The sequence below is a fragment of the Camponotus vicinus genome, unplaced genomic scaffold, assembly GCF_025532165.1.
Source record: "Camponotus vicinus isolate PSW18456_S1 unplaced genomic scaffold, iyCamVici1.0 SCAF_12, whole genome shotgun sequence".
In the NCBI taxonomy this organism is placed as follows: Eukaryota; Metazoa; Arthropoda; class Insecta; order Hymenoptera; family Formicidae; genus Camponotus; species Camponotus vicinus.
The window spans coordinates 811,997-826,925 of NW_028141948.1; the positions used below are offsets into that span (position 1 = coordinate 811,997).

The 14,929-nt window shown below is 37.8% G+C and overlaps 1 protein-coding gene across 2 annotated transcripts in view; it reads right to left on the bottom strand.

Annotated features, from left to right (window-relative positions):
• Positions 1–14,929, bottom strand: part of Dally (division abnormally delayed protein) — a 48,163-nt gene that overhangs the window by 8,423 nt on the left and 24,811 nt on the right. Inside the window, exons 5-7 of one of the 2 annotated variants that reach the window (XM_083085289.1) lie at positions 13,315–13,601; positions 2,523–2,670; positions 228–423 (exon numbers count right to left, since the gene is read on the bottom strand). In XM_083085289.1, the coding sequence (XP_082941415.1) occupies positions 228–423; positions 2,523–2,670; positions 13,315–13,601 (631 nt within the window). Of the gene's footprint in view, positions 1–227; positions 424–2,522; positions 2,671–9,430; positions 10,343–13,314; positions 13,602–14,929 lie in introns of those variants that run through there. The other variant, XM_083085290.1, reaches the window with a different exon arrangement.

A 14,929-nucleotide genomic window follows, 5' to 3' on the forward strand; every position in this document is an offset into this window, starting at 1 on the left:
TTGTCGAAAAGGCTCTCCTTTCGCTCGAATATATTCTCGGACAATGTACTCTATTCGATATCATGAAACTCCCCTGAGAACGAAGTTCCGTTACGAATAACGATACGCAGATACTATATGGAATCCATCCGGCAATGGAGTTCCACCAGGAATACATCGGCCGGATTATCGAAATGCAAATCAATGCGAGACGTAATGCGGCTTACAGGATATGCAGGATACAGTACCTGTCGTGGTCGGACCTATTCCGGAGCCGGACGCCTCGTCATCATCGCGATCGTCGTCGTGACCGTCCTCGTCGTCGTCAATCTCGCCGTTAGGATGCTTCCAAACCGGACTGTCTCCGCTTCCGGAACCGTCCAGGGCCTCGTCGGCCAGGAACATACCGATGTCGTGTGAGGACGCCAATTGCGTTTGTACCAGCTGTCAGGAGGACACAAAGGACGTCGGATACACAATCTCGTGAATTGTCGCGTAAAATATCGAATAAATTTCTTTTCTAGAAAATTATGTTATTTTCTTATCTAGAATTATTTATAAATTTATTTATAAATTTCTTGTCTAATATTTATGTTATTTAATTAAAATTTAAAATTATTCTTCAAAGTAATTTATTTTTAATCTCAAGAGAGATATTTTATTTCTGTTAGTCTGTCCTGTAACTAATCACTGTGCAATGAAATACTACTCGTTACGTGTGATATAGTTACAAATTACTCGTTCAAGTAGAGTATAATTGAAATAGTCGAGTAAGTGAGATAAAACCCAACAATTTTCCGAAATTGATTATATCAAACCTTTCATTCAGCGGTTGCACACATATGATCATGAGGGAAAATAACGGCGATTAATTTTGCGATTGGCGACTCATTAAGCTGTTCCATTTACCCAAGGATCTCTATTAACCCATTTGACTCTAGATGCAAGCAACGTCCAATTAATCGCCGACACTGTCAATTTAAATCTAACCATATGTACATATGCATGACGTAGATTTATATTTCGCTTAAAATCTGCCATCGATACAAACCTTTAATCCCGCGACCGCTCCGTAATCATTACTCAAAGCTCTCTCGCACCTGTTAATAATATCTCTAGTTCGCTATTTAACGGTTTTCCGATCTATACCGTATCATAGATATCATGCCGCGGGTTGCGTATGCACGCATATACACGGTGGGGATATCTGAATCTCACGAATGAATTTCTCGCTGTCGTTCAAGCACCCGAGAGATTTCGAGCGAATAATTTCGCGGGGCAAAAATTTCATCCTTACAGGATATTACGAGATAACGAAATTCTGAACGAGTCGTTTTTATCGGAGGACAGTCGTTTTTATCGCTCGCGCGACGCAAGCGGCAAGATTGATCGTGACACCGTGTATACATGCGTGTTTCACGACACTCTAATCAAAAGTAAGCGGCCCGATTTCTCGGCACGCGAATTAACATGCGTGTGGGCGCTATGTGTCTATCCCACACGCGACGGTTGCCAACTTTAACAAGGCTAAAGGCTCTGCCGAAGAATACGAAACGAGACTGAAAACAGACTAATTTATTTAAAATTTTATCCCATAATCTTAAGAATATTTTCCGAAATTCACGCGCAATCAATAAAGTAGGATCAAACGTAATTAATTTTACGTTTAAGTGTAAAATTTGATGTATGTAAATGCGATACTCACATATGCGTAATGATTTTTTTCTGGAATTAATCGTTATTTCTTATTAAAATTATTTTTTATTAAAATTATTAATTCTACTAAAATTATTTTTCGCAAATTATTTCCCAGAATCTTTGACATGCGTTCATATAGGCAGTCCTAGAAATCGGATATCTATCAGCTTTTGAGCACCCATGTGCCTTTTCAGGTGAGATCCGTCCACGCAGCGCGACACGTGCCTGTGCTCGGCGCACACCGTCTGCGATCTCTACCTGACTATGAATAATTCTAGATTAGACGAGAATTTATGATTCGTCTGGTACGGTCGTCTGGGAGTTACAGGTCACCGAGCAGGTTTTCCGCATCAATGAGCTATTGCGATAACCGTTTACGAATCGTTAACAAGCCGCATGCTACGCGATACGATCTGTATCCAATGGAGGAAAAAAAGGAATGAAATTTTAAATTAATTCGATAATTCGCGCTTTATTAGTAACAATTTATCTAGTTAATTAATTCAATAATCAAATATAGCTTTATGAGGATCAATACAATTGATGTAAGAAAAATTTTTTTGGAAAATTTCGAGCAATTTGCTCGAATCTGCGTACGTGACAAGTGTCCCTATCGCCGAAATCACGAAAAGAAAGGAAGAACGTGACTTTTGCCTCTGCGCTTTTCTCGTTCGAGGACATTGCGGATTTCTTTTCGACGAGAGAATCGATCGGCAGTCGCGTTCGTCGCACGATTCGTCGCTTGAATCGACTCGAGCGAATGAAAATTGCGGCACGATTTAATCCGAGAGAGAGACGAATCCACTCGAGAGATCGAGCGATAAATTACGACTTGATGCACTCACCTGATTAATGTGCCTCAATTGGTCAATGAGCGCGCTGATGTTCGTGTTGCCGGCGTAAGTAACCGGCGTCGACGACGTCGTCGTTAACGTGATTTCAGGATTGTATCTCTGAGCATTCGGACTGGAATCCACCACGGTTTTCGTGTACCTGAAGTCATGCAAAAAATTGCGCGATCGTTATCAAAATGCATTTCGCAAAATTACATTTCGCACACAAACAAGTGGAATAGTCTTGCAAACAAAATATGAAAATTATCTTCCTCCTTTTCCGCATCAAAGTAATCTTAATCTCCATTCTATTAAATAATAAAGAGATATTCAGAAATACTCAGAGTTTAGCACGATTAATTTGAATAAAAGAAAAATAAATTTAAAAAAAAATAAAGAAAGAAGGAAATAAATTAAGAATGAATTAAGAAGAATACATGAAAAAGAAAGAAATATGATTTTATGTTAGAGGAAATAATATCGGAAGTTTTATTACCATTTAAAACTGAATATGAGGATTTGAAATTCAATCGGAAAATTATGCAGTGGCATATATTAATTAAGATGCGTTTCTTTCGCAAATTTAATTTACGGTAATCGCGAACATCACTTCGATATGTCATGCGTTGCTTCTATCTTTATCTCGACGATTAATCAAATATAATCATGCATATTCATTAGAATTTTAATCAGATGCGGTATTTCGATGAATAACTAAATTAATGCGTTCAATAGTATAATTGCAGATCAGCAAACACACACTCTCTCTCTCTTTCTCTCTCTTCTCGTCAAATGTAGAACTAAAAATTATAGTCCTAGCGAGCAATATCTCGAGGCATGCCGATCGGGTGTACCGTTTTCATCGGTTTCGTTCGCAGAAATGGCGATGCGAGCAACATCGATACACGTCGCATTCACAAGCGCGGTTATCTTTCGCGCTTCTATCTTTGGCGGGGTGCTGACCGACAAAAGAGACAAATCGCGCGCATTTCGCGGAATGACGCCTTCCGTTTTCGATCGCCACGCGATTAAGCGCCCATGAATCAATGAACCGAGAACATGCATGTATGTCCTATGAATAGTCCAGAGGCCAACAATACTCCATTGTCGCTTTACGCGAAGAGAGAACGCGGCTGTTTATCACTACATTACATTTGTTATTGCGGTAGATAACAATCGTGAAATGCGCGGTTACAAGATAATGCATCGAAAATGATACGATAATTAATTCGTCTCTATGTTTTTAAGCAACATTATCATTATTTTCATTATTAAAATATATAAGTTTACATTAATTTATATTAATGTTATATTAATTTTGCTATTAAGATGTTATTAAAATACGATTATTAAATATTAAAAATTTCCAATTATTAAACTTGTATAAATTTCACACTCTTTCCCCTTCTATATTTCCTCTCGCTTATATATTTCTCTAAAGGCCTCCATTACTTCGCTCTTCATCCATTTTGTCTCGCTGTTATTTCCGCTATCCGCCGTGAAAAATATTACACGAAACGCCAAACAGGCGTTCCCAAAGTATTCAGCATAGCTATAGTAGATAGCTCAAATTGAAATATCGCCAAAGTCGGAGCTTCCCCGAGACCTTTCGGTGCTCCGGCGAATACCACAGTACTTGGAGAGGGATCGTCCCTTCACCCCTCTTTCATCCCTCGTCGCCACCGTGCACATGTCGCTTCCTCAGTTTTCCCGCACCATCATCTTCCAGCGATTTCCCGTCCCCCTCCCTCCACCACCCTCTGCTCCTTTTCCGCTAAATCGCACCCTGCGGCGACTCCCATATTTTCTCTTCAAGTCTTATACAAGGCGCAAGTTTCCTATGTAAACTCTTGGATCAATTCGTGACGCTTGTTATTTTTAAGATGCAAAATTATCAAATTATTATTTAAAAGTATTTAAGTGTTTATTAAAAAAAAGATAGATATTTCTCTCTTTCGCGCCCCACCTGTCGCTTCTTTCTTTCCTCTCTCCGCTTGAGTACCTCATCATCCCTAACGAGTACAATCCGATCTCTGATCTCGATGGCGCGGAGACGAGGAACCGGATGAAACGGGCCGACAAAAACTGGTTCTCGGATCGAATGCGAAAACTATCCAGGCGAAAATTGTATTTCCATCTCGATGCGCGTACAAGATATTTGATAATTGGCGTCGCGACCGAAAAAGAAACGGGAAGGAAGAAAGACGGAGATAAGTTGGATAATTCTTCGTTCAAGAGTATATTACTTTAGACATTTCAGATGAATTTCGTCCTAGAAAATAAACTTGTCGCTTGATATTCAAGACTTTTGATCGACGCTTTTATAATTAAAGCTGAAATTAAGCTCGCATTCAAGCAGAGTTTGCTCGAAAGAGAAAGAGAAAGAGAGGAAGAGAGAGAAATTGAATGAAGGACATAAAGGCTTAAAGCTCAATTCATGAAAGCTTTGATTCTCAATACGCTCATAACTTGAAAGTTCTTTTAAAGCTCTCGACTCCTTTCTCGCGGAGAAATGCTCGCTGCAAATTGGTCAAAGAATCTGTGAATGAAGGGGACCGCGGAGGAGAATACCCTTTATATGCCGCATATGGGTGGTTCAGCTAAAAGCGTATACCTATGCGCGCATCGATTTGCAGTACGAGAGATGGAACGTGCTTTGGGGCAGATTAATATTTCAATGCCGGGTAAGAGCGCCGTTAGAGATGCCACTATTATTCCGCGAATTCCAAAGGCATGCACGGAAGAAGCTATATCATCATCGTACGCGATATGGGACATTGGTATTTGGTACCCGATCTGACAAGTGCAGCTCTGAATACGCTGCTCTTATTTGAACATATGCAACAAATCATTCCTAGTATTTATATTTTATAATAATTGTGTTTGTTTTAGTGTTTTATATTTTAAGTAATTATTATTCAGAAAATTGAGACGTAATTGATATAATATTAATTTTACTTATTAATACACAATATATTAAAATATTTTATATATAATATATAATATTAATATATTTTATATTTTTATATATTTTATATATATTATATTTTTAATATATTTTATATTTTATATTTTTGCATTTCTTGCGAAGAAGGATAATCATCAATTTTTTTTTAAAAGCTACTAACTTTAGCTGAAGAAACTAAAGAATCGTTTGTATAAAAGGAAATTAAAGTGCTTCATCTTTGTCGAGTTGCATTTAATTTAATATTAATGTTATCGTAGAATTCAACAATATAAGCGAAATGATAATTTTATAGAAGACCAAATCCAATCAAGATAAGAGTGCCATGACGAAGAGTGGCTTCGTTTTAGAATCGCCTTAACTAAGCTTATTCCATGTAAGAAGCGCTTTCGTAATTGAGCGAATGAACAACAAGAAGTTCGCTCGATTATCGCGGCGTTCATTGATCACATTGAAGCTAAACTAAAGCAACTAAATTAATCGCGACTGGTCTTCTTAATGGCCGGATACAGCGCGTTCTCACGATTGTTAGGAGATACATCCGATCGTTCATCAAGAGAATTACAATTCGGCAGGAACGAAAGCCGGACGTGTGTCGCGAGAAAGAAAAACAAAGATTATTCTTTATATAAACGAATGAAAGTGTATGAAAAAATTAATTAACGTTATAAAATAAAAAAGGTAATCATTATTTATTCCTTCTCAATTATATGTATGATATGCTTTTATATAATTTAATTGCAATTTGAAATTTAAAAAATCTTGGCTTTCTACTCGGCACAAAATCCACTGCAAATATCGTGGAGGTTTATCGTCAAAGCCGGATCTTTGACTTGTACTTCTGAAAGAGGAGCATTTTTATCGGCGTCCTTGCGACAAATGGACCGAGCAGGCTCTCTATGAATGATTCCGCTATTCATGCACGTTGCTGCACTAGAACATTGATATTCCAGCGGATGCTATCTCTTCAAGTCTTGGCGCACATACCGTCATCCGTTGGCATCACATTGCGAATGCATTATTTATAACATATATCGTCCGCGCAATTCGTTCCCATTCGAACGATGTATCGGATAAACATATGCTAATATATCGCCCGTGGTGTCCGACGTCAACCGAGCGTGTCGATGAAGCTGCAACTAAATTAGAAGTACGATCGTATCGCGATATGCGCGATACACGTCGATGACGCATTGCGTCACGCATTTCTTATGAGGTCTTATGAAAAAAAAAATTACTTTACGCAATAAAAATAAATTATTACGAACAATCGCGGTCTTAGAAATTTCACACTAAAATAAATAATTTTCTCCTCCGCAGAATTAATTAGAGGAAATCTCTGCACATACGCGTATTGAAATCTTGTAAAAGAATTCCCTGAAAATTTCTCTGCTCCTCTAGGTATTTTTGTTGAAAATTCTAGATAGAGAAAATATTTTAAAGATTTTTGGTGCAACTTTCTAAAATAAGTTTTCTTGTTATATGTGTGTTATCTAATGGTTTTCACTCGTGTGAAGGAAAAATATAGAACCTCTTAAGCTTCAAGTGCTATGTGTATATTTGTAAATGTACTTGAAAAATTGAGTAACTTAAGATAAGCATTTTTTACTTGTAAAATTTTCATTTTTCATCGCTAAAAATTTCAATAAAGAACACGTACTTCATATGCAATATTTTATTAAGATATTGCACAAACAAATATAGGTATATATTTATAATATATTTTAAAAACATATAATTCACTTGGCTTTCCAACTGTTTACAGTTACAAGAGCAAAATTATCAAAGAGAGCTTTTTTAAATAAATAAATAATAAATAAATAATTCTCTGAATCCCAATAAAATTCATCAGAATCCTTTGATTTTTCCAAGATAAATCCCTGAAAATTCCAGGTTCTCATGTTTTTTTAGGGAGTAGACCCTATTAACATACAAGGCTGCAATATTTTACAACCTGCAACTGGGATGGTAAATGAAAGAAATGAATAAATGAAGGTTTTGTGTGAAAAAAAAATTAATACGAAATTTTTTATGTAATTTCCCCTGGAGGCAATTCGTCCAGGACAAAGCTCCATTATTATTAACAACTCTAACGCGGACTAGTCTTTTCCTCAAAACTATTCTACAAAATCAAAGGACATTTAACAAGTATTGTTCCGTGCTCTCGTCTCGATTAAATTATTAAGTTTAATCGCGAAGCGCTGTCTTTCGCTTGACCCCCTATTACTCGACTTTTTGTGCCGTAATTCGCATAACACACAGCCCAATTAAATCCCATCGTCCCGAGGCGCTCGCTTATTTGTCAGCGATCTTTCCTCGCGGCAGAGGACGAGAAACAGAGATCGATGAATATGCGCGTGAACGCTCGGCGCATCGTCATCCCGTCGTCGTCGGAGGAGGTGGGTGGACGAGGGGGACTCGCGATGTCAGATTGCGACTATGTGCGTGTGTATTCGTCTCGTCGATGATCCAGTCATCGTCGGGGAACTCGCTTTCCGAGGCGAGTACGTGATCGCCAGTGGCCGGCCCTCGCGCGAAGCTAGCATAAGCGAGACGAGGCGAGGCGTGGCGAGGGGGGATGGAGGGCGGGGGAGGCGAGGGGGCGAAGCGCTCTTTCCGGCCGTATCGGACGCAGACGATATACGGTTTCACAGCTCGCGATTCAGATATCAGGTTCCGCGGTTCATCACGTCGATCGAATCGACGCGGAGTGCGTGAAGCGCGGAACGCGCTTTCATATAACGGAATTAATCGGATTAAATGTTCCTGCGTTTATTTAACGGACGCGTAACGCGTGTCCGTTCGCCGCAGGTATTTTAACGATGACATATCGAGTTATCGCCAATTACGCGCCGCTCCAAACGGAGATATTATTCGCGAAATGAATCAAGAGTCTATTTCGCAATATCGCGTTATATAAATCTTTATTTTTAAAAGTAAAGTCGAGACGTAAGAAGACGTCTGTTGTTTTTTTGGTGTATGTAACACACATTTATACAGAGTATTACGCGAAAAATTTCGGGGGTGGTGCCTTGGATAATTTGCTGAAAAAAGGTTTATACATCATAGTTTTTGATTTACAAACATGAGATTTCAAAAACTGTATTTTAACAAAAATAAAATTAAATATTAAAATTAAATTAAATTAAATTATAGGAATTATTAGAAATGATCATCTCCAGTTATGATACATAAATCTGTTTCTCATTGATTGGCAAATATTAAAAAAATATTGAATTATTTCATGATACGATTCCTCGGAAACTTCAATATTTTTCAATATTAGGGTAGCATAAACTAAGGATTTAAAGCGACTTCAGAGAAAAAATCCAAGGCATTTAATTCTGGGACCCGAGGGATGAGAGCCAAGGAGAGTTGCCTAACTCAATATTTTTAAAACTTAACACCCCGTATCTCGAAAACAAGTCGTTTAGAACATTGGTATATATGAACTTTTCTTCAAGAAATCACCCTCCTGAATTTTCTCACGTTTAGAACAGAGTGTATATTCGAATCTTGTAAATAAATTCCCCGTGGATTTCACGGAGGAGATTATTTTCCAGATATTTTTGTTTACAATATCAAACAGAATTAAAGTATTTTTAGATGCAATTTTTAAACAAAAGTTTGTTTATTGTGCGTAATTTTTTAATGTAAGTAAAATATATTTTAAATCTACAAAATTTCATATTTTTTATAAATATGTTTTAAAATAACTATTTATGTATCGAATAAAAAATACAGATTCTAAAGAATTAATATTTGATACTGGTTAAATAATCATAAAACTTGGACAATATACAACAAAATATTTTATCTAAACTCCAAAAATATTATAAACTATCAAGAAATGTATGTAACATGATGTGTTACTTAAATATATAAGAAAAATATTTTTAATATAGAATAATATAAAATTTGTACAAGAGATGTTGATTAAAAAAATTAAATTAATAAGATCATACAAGATTCTAAAATTTAATAAATATTGCGAAAGAGAATGGATTTCTCTCAAGTTCTCTTAAGCTACTTAAACAATCTTTGGAGTTTCCAAAATTAAATTTGTTTAGGCTAACATAAATATTTAGAAACAAAATTTTTTATAAAATTCCCCGAGTCCCAATAAAATTCCACGAGAATTCCCTGATTTTTCAAAGTAGGACAAAAATCCCTGAGAATACCAGGTTTCTCCTGGAAGTATACACTCCGCGTATTACAAGCTTTGTATATTTGAAAAACACTTGGCGGTGCCAGAGACATTTTACAAGTCCCTCAAACGTCCCACACGCACGCGGTCCAACGCCTACCCCTTAATTGTCTCGCGCAAAATCAAGGCTAATCTCGCGCAATGCGACGAAATGTGGCTCGTTCAACTCGGCGGGGCAGTCAAGCGGCAGCAAAGCGGCGAGAAATAGCAGGGCGGATGATCTTGCGACATCGTGACCTCGTGGCTGAGATGTTTGGCTGCGTCGTCGCTCAGTCGACGCATCGCGAACCGCGCGCGCGCGCGCGCGCGATACACACACGCACGCACACCCGCACGCGTATAAACGTGTGTGACATTATCCACGTACGTACGGTGTATCCGCACTCACACGCGTGCCGTCAGGTACCGGGCGACGTTACGGCGCCCGTTTGCTCTCGTTGCCAGACTCTTTGGCGGCTTGGCGTCCTACAGGCTACGCCGCCGTTTCCTCTCCTCGTCAGGCCCCTCCTCCCCTTCGCTCCCCTGCCTCCGCACCCCGCCATCGCCTCTTCATCATTCTCTTCCTCTTAGCATTGATCTCTCCCTCTCTCTCTTTCTCGCGATTTCTCGGCTGTCTCCCTATTCAGTACAGTTTCCAACGACATCGTCTTCGCGAAGATGCTTCGAACAAATAAAGCAAGCGACCAAGTTTTATTTATTATTTTTTTCTCTCTAAACTTTCTCGTTCCTATTTCTTTCTGTTCAAAGTTTCGAGATGAAAATGCCGCGTTATACGGTATATATATCGTGCTGTAAAGACGATCGGCATCGATCAATAAGCTATTCCGAATCGTATTTTATGCGATATTCTATTTAATTGAAAATTTAAATTATATTAACTCTTGTAAGTCATACATTTTTTTGCTCTGTTCCTGGTCATATATGGATTACAATGTCGCTTGTTGCAATTTTAAAAGTGAGAAAATCTACAAAAGTTTATACATATTCCTTAATATCTAAAGAAAATTATCATACGACAAATTTAGAAAATAAATTTCAAACAATTTTTTATCGATTAAGAGACCTTTGGAATATAACATTGTTAAAATATCGATGAGAATTAATTTCCTTGACACTCATCATTCTTTATGCAAATTTGTTTATTAAAAAAATTAGAAATATGTGTTTTTAAATAGCGCACTTATGTAAATTACCCTTATGACGTATCCGCGACGATCGTCAGACCGAGAAGGAGAGCAATTAAAATCTATTATCGCATCTCGATTCAATTCATATCCGCGTAACCGCCCAAGGTTAATTAAATTCGTCATTACGTAACGCGAATTAATTCCGGGCAGCCCCTAAATATACGAGACGCTTTTTCAATCGACCCCTCGTGGACTCGAATTACCCGAATTGGCGAGCGCCAAGCAAAGGAGATCGAGGGAGAGAGCAGCCGGTTTCACTTTCCACCGCGGATCGAAATCGTGCGGAATCGCGACGGCTTCCTCGACGGATCGAATCTCATTTAGATTTCCATCGTGAGATACTATGAACCCCAGTACGATGCTTGAGAGGCGTGCGAGAGAGAGAGAGAGAGAGAGAGGGCTCTTCCGGTGGAAGCCGCGGCACGCGACGGTGTATTTATAAGCTTTGTGTGCGTCTGTGAATAGCAAAGTGGTGACCGCGCGGAACTTCGCCTTCGTCTAGAGTCGCGGGGTAAACCGGGATTTCTCGAGAGAGATTTAGCAGCCGCGTCTGCCGGGAATACTTTATCGGCGGCCTCTCTTCCGCGATGGCCGCCTCTGCAGCTGCGGCGAGGGACTTTACGGAGACTTTCCCGTAAAAATTGCACGCATCCGCGCGAGATTCCTTCGCGTATCTCGCTCGCTCGCTCGCGCGTGATGCGATGTTTACACGAGGCCTTCCGCCTCGCGCGGAATACAAAGAGCAGTGAAATATGCGCGAGGGGAAAAAATGTCGAGCGACAAGTGTGCGAGGGGTGACGTTTGTCGGAGACTTCACCTCTCTGTCGCATGAAACGAGACGTTTTATTTCCGGGTGTAAACACCTCGCGGCAATTTAGAACTTTTCTCTTGTAACGCAGCATTCTTGTTTACTCGGGAAAAAGTTTCATATTGTGTATATATTTAATTATATATTTTATAATTATATTATTTCCATTTTTGTAAAATAAATTAATATGTTAATTATGCATTTTATAAGATATTTTTTGTAAAATAATCCTTGCGTTAACTTATCACATTTTATATAAAATTTCTCGATTTTTACACCGAGTTATCGTTATTAAAACATCGAAGAGAAACGCTAATTAAATTGATCAATTATTCTTTGGCAGAAAGATAACATTTAGGAAATTTCATTTAAACGTGCTCTGATACTCGACGTTCGATTATCTTTCGAATTATCTTCCGCGCGATCACCTATATATTATCACTCGACCGAGTATCCCGTTTCAATGCTACTCTCATTTCACGGTCGAGTGGCAGCATCTCGAACATCAGCTGCGGACAATGGTTGATAAAGGCGGAAACGCCTCCTCTCACTCCCCTCTTCTTGAATCGCCACTATCAGCTGGCTCCTGTCTCCGTTCGTCGCCGAGGTGGAATTAATCGAGTAACGTCTCGATTGGAGTCGATCAGTGAAATCGGGAAAATCGATCAGCTGATCGGACTCTGAGTAGACTCTGTCGCGAAAAGGAGGGAAGAGAGAAGAGAGAGGCCCGGTGTGAGGGGCGCTTTAGGACGAGGCCACCCGGCCGTTGATTAATAAGGGTGCGAGAGAACTACCTTCGCGTTCCATTCTCTTCGAGTTGCTCCTCGTCGTTCCCGCTTTCGCGTCACGATCGTTCCCACGCATTCCGCGGCGGCTCGGGATTTTGAGCGACGGCGGTTTCGATTAACGAATCGCGCCCATTTATTCTCCATCGTTCATTCGGCCGATTCTTCTCTCTATCTTTCTCCCCCTCGGCGTTGCATTATTTTTCTCTTGTTGCATCAGCTCTTTTGTAACGCTGCAGGCTTGTTTATTCGGAAAAGTGTCATATATTTTATTATATTATATATTCAAATATATTTTATTATATTTTATTATATTTATATTTTGATTTATTATATTATTTAATTAATCATTTAATTATATTATTATTTAATTTAATTATTTAATTTAATCATTTAATTATATTCTTATTTAATTATATTTTGTAAAATAATTCCCTTGTACTATAAATCGTTTAATTCTAAAAATTTTTTGACTAATTAATTCGTTTAAATTTTTAAATATTAGCTTTACTAAAGAAGACATCTCAGATTGTACATTTATAGAGACTTTTATATCGGATTATCTCTCTTATTTTCCCAGTGGTTTAAAATATTGAAGATAGACGCACTAAATCGACGAATTATTCTTCTATTACAAAAATTAGCTCTGTACCTGACACGATAACGTACTTGGAGAGTAAATTTACATATTTATCAAAGTTAAGTCTTATTAATTCTTGATATAATTTAACGCCTTTGCAAATTTGCGCATAGATCCTACGATCCCGGAGCTTAAGCTTGAGTATTAATCTCTCCAATCCTTTTAAGGAGACAAATCTCGAGTAAGGAATTATGAAAAGATTGTGCACTCACTCTCCGATGCGTTCGCCGTTCCAGCAATGTTTGCGGGGGTATTCCTCGCAGATCGTGTCCGCTAGCATCATGTAGAAGAAGCGGGACGTCTCGAAGCTCGCCATAAAGTTACCTATTTGCTTGTGCAGTCCCTCCAGCAGGTCGTCGTGCGCAAGGAACGTTAACGACGACGATGCAGCTGCGTGCACCTTGCCGGGTGACACGGACGATTTCGCAGCTGCATTCGAGTACACTGGGTTCACCTCGTCCGAAGGCAGCAGTTCCGCACGACCGCACACCTTTCTCACCTGAAACATTGAGCCCGATTCAAGAAATCGTTACACATATTCATATAGAATTAAAATATGACGAGAGTAATCATATGAAGAGGTATCGAAATGTTAGTGGACTCTGAATTATTTAAGAATAGATTCTAGAATATTAAAGACATGCATTTTTTACATGAAAAAAAAGAAATTTAATATTAACAAGGTTGACACAATTTTTCACATTTTTGGATAAAATCTAGATTAATGATAAAATCCATTTCCCGAAAAAACTGGCAAAAAATTAATCTTCTCTCTATTAAAAATATTAAAATAAATAAATTAATTTATTTGTTCTGTCGATTCTTAATATATTATGGATTTTATTTGGGGTAAATCTTGAATTTCAATTTACGAATACTGATAAAAATTATTTCAACATTATTTTAACATTAAAAATATTAAAATAAATAGGAAACTTTTTATCAATATTCGTAAATTGATTAGTTTTCTAATTTAAGCTTCAACCATAATAAAATCCATAATAGATTAGGACATAATAAATAAATTAGTTTTTTGTTACAAGATGTTGAACAATAAATGCAAATCACACCTATATTCATAAAAATTTTTAATTCTGTGTTACTATTACATTTTTCTCAATAAAAATTAATATAAAATTTAGAATAATTTTTATATCTCCAAAGTTTTTGAAAATATATTTTATATATATATTATTAATTTGAATAAAAAAAAATGTTATTATTATATTGATTTCGTTTTTTAAAGTATATAGTGATTAATATAATTTAATAACTAAAATAAAATATTATCTTTCTGCATAAATTTATATAAATATATTATAGCATTTTACATATTAATCATTTTTATAATTTTTGCCAGTTTATATTCCATTGTATAAAATCCGCGAAACACTAAACACCTGAGTTTATCATAGTTTTTTCAACTCACTAGACTTTTTCAGCCAACATTGAACATTAATAACATGCCAAATGACTTCCTTCGTTCTAGCTAAGGAAAAGATCGAATCGAATTCTAGATAGGAAAAAAAATTCACGGATGATGAACGGAGACACTCGCTAGGTGTCTGACTCCGCACGTCAATGTCGCTGCACCTGGCTATGCGTGTACGCATAAAGACCGGCTCGCACAAGAGAGCAAGCCACATTGGAAAGTGTCGCCTGCGAAACGACTCGTTCCCGTTTCGAACGATGTCAATTTCTCGACAATTTAATAGGTGACATGCCCTGACAGTTTTTACACTCGATCACGTTCACGGTGCGTTATTCACGCGTTAATCAAGATATACGCTCTCGCGACATACGATTGCATCTTGAGAAGATTGTGTC